At 44.4% G+C, this 7,500-nt stretch overlaps 1 protein-coding gene across 2 annotated transcripts in view; it reads right to left on the bottom strand.

Annotated features, from left to right (window-relative positions):
- frmd3 (FERM domain containing 3) overlaps positions 1–7,500 on the bottom strand; it is a 55,112-nt gene that overhangs the window by 20,266 nt on the left and 27,346 nt on the right. For both annotated transcript variants that reach the window (XM_031571057.2, XM_031571058.2), the window contains exons 5-7: positions 4,737–4,834; positions 3,093–3,216; positions 1,482–1,569 (exon numbers count right to left, since the gene is read on the bottom strand). In XM_031571057.2, the coding sequence (XP_031426917.1) occupies positions 1,482–1,569; positions 3,093–3,216; positions 4,737–4,834 (310 nt within the window). The remainder of the gene's footprint in view (positions 1–1,481; positions 1,570–3,092; positions 3,217–4,736; positions 4,835–7,500) is intronic.

Raw genomic sequence — 7,500 nt, 5'->3', positions numbered from 1 at the left:
GGACAACTGACACTGAGTAAAGACCTGTGTGTGTGTGTGTGTCTGTGTCTGTGTCTGTGTGTGTGTGTGTGTGTGTGTGTGTGTGTGTGTGTGTGTGTGTGTCTGTGTGTCTGTGTGTCTGTGTGTGTGTGTGTGTGTGTGTGTGTGTGTGTGTGTATGTGTGTGTGTGTGTGTGTCCGTGTCCGTGTCCGTGTGTGTGTGTGTGTGTGTGTGTGTGTGTGTGTGTGTGTGTGTGTGGACATATGCATGTGTGTAAGAGTAAGTGCAACAATAGGCATACACAATGCACAAACTCATTACAATACTTGTGATGTTTACACACCTAAAATAAGAGAGGAACCAGAACGCAATCACACTAAGTGTTGGAGCCTTGGCTGGTGTAAATGCACTGCGTATGCCGGGCCAGGACACACACTGCAGTCTAGAAACGTCCCAGAAGAGCGCCCTTTCTTAAATATGCCTGAGAGGTCACGGCCAAGACACAGGGACACAGTTCCTACAGAGTCTCTCTGGGAAGACACAGGGACACAGTTCCTACAGTCTCTCTGGGAAGACACAGGGACACAGTTCCTACAGAGCTCTCTGGGAAGACACAGGGACACAGTTCCTATAGAGTCTCTTTGGGAAGACACAGGGACACAGTTCCTATAGAGTCTCTTTGGGAAGACACTGGGCCTGAGTCTCTCAGACAAGGGCGGACCCCTGGGGCAGAGATAAGGGGGTGTAGTGACACAGCAGATCAAGTCTCAGCTCTGAGCTTCTGAACCCAGTGCAAATGGCCTCGCTCAGCTTCATGTGGTCATAAGGACAGGCCAGAACACACACCTATCCTTCCTCACACACACCTAATGTCCACTTGTAAACATGTCAAACACGGTCAATGACAGAATGGGACGTGTGTGTTCAGGCTACTCTCACCAGCAGCTGGATTAGCAGTTTCAAAATGGCTCATGTTCATAACATTGTGCAACAATATATGGAGACATCATGCAAGGATATGCAAACATTTGTGTCTTTTGCTCTTTTCAGGGTCTTCTTAAGGAAAATATGTCAAATATGGCCTTGAGCTTGTGGTACAGTCAGTGTCACAATGTTCCACTGAATGCTAAATCATGAAGTAAATACCCCCCCCCCTTCTGTCCCAGGTACCGTCTCCCTCCTCTGCTGTCCCAGGTACCGCCCCCCCCCCCCCCTTCTGTCCAAGGTACCGCCCCCCCCCCCCCCTTCTGTCCCAGGTACCGTCTCCCCCCCCTTCTGACCCAGGTACCGTCTCCCCCCCCTTCTGACCCAGGTACTGTCTCCCTCCCCTTCTGTCCCAGGTACCGTCTCCCTCCTCTGCTGTCCCAGGTACCGCCCCCCCCCCCCCCCCCTTCTGTCCAAGGTACCGCACCCCCCCCCCCCTTCTGTCCAAGGTACCGCACCCCCCCCCCCTTCTGTCCCAGGTACCGTCTCCCTCCCCTCCTGGTGCAGGTGTGGCGTACCTTGCACGGGTGTGGATCCACCCCGTAGGTGTCCAGCATGTAGGCCCTCTGGAGGAGGTTGAGTTCGGCCATAGTAGCGCTCAGACCCCTGCGGAGGAGGAGGAAAACACACACACACACACACGCACGCACACAACACACACACACACACACACACAGCGCTCAGACCCCTGCTCAGGAGGAAGACACACAGCTGAGAAACACGACGTCTACATACAACACACTCATGAGAAGACAACAAAACTCACTATGCAACGACGAACAGAACACACACACACACAACACACACACACACACACACACACACACACACACACACACACACACAATACAGAGCAACGCTTTTGCAAACTTCACATGAATCTACATGAAAAACTAACCGGGAATGAATGTCTTTGATAAACAAAGAATGGGCATAATTAAGGAAGTGAAGGCTTCTTTAAGTCAGCAATGGTATAATACGATGCCTTTCGGTCTATTACGATGTAGAGATGCATACAAACACACAACAGATGATAATGATAGAGACTGCCCAGGCTGTTCTGTTCTCTTGTTCTCACAGTATTTACTGATGTTATTTAAAGACCTGTCAAGCACACTCCCAAAGCCGTACAGGATAAACCATGGTGACGTAAACCAGCCCTGAAACCCAATATCATAATGATCTCTCTCTGCCTCACACACACACACACACACACACACACACACACACACACACACACACACACACACACACACACACACACACCACACACATTCTCTAACACACTCACTTAGTCCCCCCCCCCCTCTCTCTCACACACACACACACACACCAAACTGTGAGGATTTTTTTAATAGCATATCCTAATATTCTGCTACTTTCAGCACAATGCAATCAGGGAGGTGTTGGATTAAATAAAGGTTTAATGTACACTCATATGACAGCTATTAAGCTTCAGAAGCACGAGTTATCAGGACTGCAGTATTTTTAAGCTGCACAAACTCAGTCTAAAATGTAGTTTTAAGTGAGGTTATGGTTAGTAAAGTTTGCTGTAAGACAGTTGTAGAGCACTTCATTTGTTTCACTTCATTTGTTTGCAGCCATCTCTGGTCAAGGGTTAAGCCTGTGAATAAGGCTTCACCTTTACCTCCTTTACCTAGGGTTAGGGCTATGAGGCCAACTTTTTGTTTCTAGAACTTTCTAGTTGGGTTGTGTGGGATATTTAAATATGATTCAGAAGGAATGTCAGATAATTAATTGACTTAGTTTAAGGGTCAGACACATACACAACACGATTAAAAAAAAAGGGTTTGGCCCACTGGATAGAGGGGTGGGTCATTATACACATTCTAAGCTTTCTGATTGGATGGTGTCAGGTTAGAGGTCATGATTTGATTTGATTGGTTACAGGGTCAGCCATTTAGGGCTGGAGTGGGAGTGTCAGGTTAGGTTTTAAATGTGGTTCATTTTGTCAGAAACTTTTCTAGAACTTTCTCTTATTGTGGTTTAAGATCTGCAATAAATTCGTACTGGAGAATCCACCATCTGCTGTTCGACTCCTGCTTAGATGGGGCCGCGTGTGTATATTTTAGACACCACAGTTGTAAGTGCTGGGATGGATCCCTCACCTCAGCTCAACCCTGTGGAGCTCCATGATCTTCCTCTCCAGCTTCAGGGTCTGTTTGGGGAAGAGCTTGAAGTCAGCGATGTAGTCGTCCGGGTGCTCATCTGGGTCATGGTCTCCCAACTCAGCTGGGAGGAGAGAAGATGAAAGACAGAAAGAGGGATAGAGAGAGAGAGAGAGAGAGGTGAGACAGAAAGAGGGATAGAGAGAGGTTAGACAGGGAGGGGGGTAGAGAGAGGTTAGACAGAAAGAGGGATAGAGAGAGGTGAGACAGAAAGAGGGATAGAGAGAGAGAGGTTAGACAGGGAGGGGGGTAGAGAGAGGTTAGACAGAAAGAGGGATAGAGAGAGGTGAGACAGAAAGAGGGATAGAGAGAGAGAGGTTAGACAGAAAGAGGGATAGAGAGAGGTTAGACAGAAAGAGGGAGAGAGAGAGGTTGGACAGAAAGAGGGATAGAGAGAGAGAGAGAGAGAGAGGGATAGAGAGCGAGAGAGGGATAGAGAGAGGTTAGACAGAAAGAGGGATAGAGAGAGAGAGAGAGGGATAGACAGAAAGAGGGATAGAGAGAGAGAGGTTAGACAGAAAGAGGGATAGAGAGAGGTTAGACAGAAAGAGGGATAGAGAGAGAGAGGTTAGACAGAAAGAGGGATAGAGAGAGTTTAGATAGAAGGAGAGATAGAGAGAGGTTAAATAGAAAGAGGGATAGAGAGAGAGAGAGAGAGAGAGGTTAGACAGGGAGGGGGAGAGGGCTAGCGCTTCTTAATTAGCCTTGTTGTGGCTCAGTAATGAGCCTCTCCAAACGCTCACTTAATTAGCAGCCTAACGAGGGACACTTGCCCCGTCATGCTCATCTACATGGGTGGTAAAACTGATTAAAGATAAGGCTTCTGGTCGTGGGTGGTAAAACTGATTAAAGAAAAGGCTTCTGATCATGGGTGGTAAAACTGATTAAAGATAAGGCTTCTGGTCCACCCACGAGTCACAGACTACATGACAGCCCCTCCCTATTCACAACCTGTCTGCTGCTCTGCTATGTGGCGACACACGTGTGCAGACTATTGCTCTGTATGCTAATGGTAATGTGGGCAGACTATTGCTCTGTATGCTACATGTGCTAATGGTAATGTGGGCCAGACTCTCCTTTTATGGACCCTCTGTTCTGTGTGAAAATCTTAACAAACTTGAGGAATTAAAAAAAAATGTTTTATCCAGTACCAATGTAAATGCACTACTGTAAAAAATGACAGATGACTCCAAATGATAAAAGACTGAGTGGCTGGAAAAAGTCAAGATGAAAAAAAAAAATAAATCAAGCAAACTATTATTATATATATTACATATGATTTTGACCTACATTGACCTAACTCTTTACTTAAGCTCATGTATATAAGAAGACCTTACCCCCGCTAGAGGCACAGACACACAGAGTATGAGAAATCTGATGTTTTTCTCTATATCCTGAAGAATCTGCAGCTGCTATTTCCAAATATGCGCATACATTAGCCTCCACACTCATGTATATCAATGTGGACATACAGATACATTACAAATAATTTACAAATACACACACACACACACACACGCACACACATGCACACACACATACATACACACACAGACAGACACACACACACACACACACACTCACCCTGCACAATACATGCTCCAAGGTATGCTGCATCAGCAAATGGACACAGCAAGCGGCCATGGTATATATCCCTCTTGATTTGCAGGTACAGGAGATACCTAGGCATACACAGGTCAGGTTACAGCACACACACCTAACACATACACACACACACACACACACACACACACACCTACCACATATACACGATCTAAGCATACACAAGTCAGGTTACAGCACACACACACGCACACACGCACACACACACACCCCTAACACATATACACAATCTAAGCATGAAAGCATTTAATTTGGATTTATTTCTGACAACACGCAAGCCTGAAGCAATGACTCATTCATGATGTAGCATTGCTCATTTTTGAGTAGGTAAACATTCATTAATACAGTCATGTCACACTGTAAAATACTGTAAAATACTTCAGACCATATACATACACTGCTAATGTTACTATGGAACTGAATGTGTTCACCAGTTCATGCAGCACAAAGCATGGCATCCTCTAACATTTAACAGCAGCATTAGCCATTGGGATCCATAACACTTCAATATAGGAAAGAAATATTTTATTAATACTTAGAAATATGTTATTAAATGTCTTCCCAGTGAATCTTACATGTACAACACATTACTAGCAATCTTATTAAGAATCTTATGACAATGAAATAGATGGTGTTGTGTTTTTCAATCAATATCATATCAAGCAACTATATTAACAGTTTTTATTTGATTTTTTTTTTTAAATATAAGAATATGAACACAAGCGGTGGCATTTCCTGTAAGTCTATCATAATTTCATAATTAACATATGTACCAGAACATACAACATATTGCCATCCATCAGCATGTCAGAGTCTTTGAGTCTACTCAAATCCCACACAGGAGGTTGCCATGGAGATGACTTCAACCACCGAGAGAACTGTTACCGTGGTGACAGCTACCACAAAGATCCCTTTCTATGTTGATGAAACTTATGGAGGTATGTTGACAGAGATAATACTGTCATCTACTCCCTCCGCAGCAGGCATACACTTAAGAGACTGGTGGTGAGCTAGTCTGTTTGTTTTATGCATCTATTACGTCATGGTGATAATTCATAATTAATTGGTTTAAAGTCTCCAGTAAATTAGAAGCTGACTCAGAGACACATATGTACACTGTATATCCACAGAGGCGACTTGTGACATTTAAAAAAAAAAAAAAATACTGAAGATATTTTATTTAATATGTAATCAAACGAATCCAAAGTCTACGGAAAAGATGGTGCGATAATTCATCCAAAATGTGTTTCAAATAGTTTCTTATATAAGACCAGTCTAAGGAATAAAAGCTGTTTCCACCACAGAATGTCTACTCATGCTGTACATTGGAACGGAGAACGATCCGTGCTTCACCCTGTGTAGTCTCCTGTTTTCGCTGTTCTGGTCATAAATTATAGAGGGGAGAGTCGCTTGTTTCCCCCGTTCTCTCCTCCAGCGTCTCGGGTCGGCTTTTACAGGAAGAGCCCTCCCCTCTCTGTTCCACTCGGCTACATAACGACGCTCTCGCTCTCGCTCTCGCTCGCACTCTTGCCTTGCTTTCACCTGCCTTACAGGATGTTAGCACTTAAAATGGATCTTCTGAAAAAACTCTCCTCCAGCCTACCTCTCTGCTTCTCTCTACAGATAGATAGATAGATAGATAGAGAGAGATAGATAGATAGGAAGATAGAAAGATAGATAGAAAGATACAAAGATAGAAAGATCGATAGATAGAATAGATAGATAGAAAGAAAGATAGATAGATAGATAGAAAGATCGATCGATAGATAGATAGATAGATAGATAGATGGATCTATCAAAAGAGGTGTGAGCTGAGAGATATAAGGAGGAAAACGAGGGTAAGTGTTCTCAGTGTTGCTGGTAAACACACACACACACACACACACACACACACACACACACACACACACACACACACACACACCCTGCTGGGAGAGTGGGCCTGATGACTTAGTCACACAGTGTCCTGGCATTCCGAATTGGGGCGAAAATAACGGGGACCATAAAAGCATGGCCACAGGGTGGAGTGGGGGTGGGGTGGGGAGAGGGGTGGGGGGGTGGACACAGGCACAGATGGCATCAGTGCTTAAGTGGACATCGGTGGCTTTCAGATGCAGGGCGTGATCTTGCATCCCCACGGAAAGGCTGATATTTTACTCGGGAGAGAATGATTCCTCGTCGGATTGATATACACCGCAATGCTATTTCTCTGCCTTGCTCTCTCGGCCGCCTTGTCACTTTGTGAAAAATGTACCAGCGTGTCAAAGACAGCAGAGATGTGGTCACCAAGGAGACCACTGGAAAAGACCCAAAGATGCTTCAGCACAGAGGGAGAGAAAGGGGGCGGGAAAAAAGAGTTGGTGTGTACACATGCACTTCCATTTCACTGTATGTCTGCACAATAAAGAATTTGAATAAGGAGGAGGAAGAAAAAGAACACGAAATAGTAGTAGTAGTAGTAGTAGTAGTAGTAATAGCATTAGTAGTAGTAGTAGTAGTAATAGCATTAGTAGTAGTAGTAGTAGTAATAGCATTAGTAGTAGTAGTGGTAGTAATAGTAGTAGTAGTAGTAGTAGTAGCATTAGTAGTAGTAGTAGTAGTAATAGTAGTAGTAGTAGTAGTAGTAGCATTAGTAGTAGTAGTAGTAGTAGTAGTAGTAGTAATTAATAGTAGTAGTAGTAGTAGTAGCATTAGTAGTAGTAGTAGTAGTAGTAGTAGTAGTAGT

The sequence above is a fragment of the Clupea harengus genome, chromosome 7 (genome assembly GCF_900700415.2).
Source record: "Clupea harengus chromosome 7, Ch_v2.0.2, whole genome shotgun sequence".
NCBI lineage: Eukaryota > Metazoa > Chordata > Actinopteri > Clupeiformes > Clupeidae > Clupea > Clupea harengus.
This window is presented reverse-complemented; position numbering and strand designations above follow the sequence as displayed.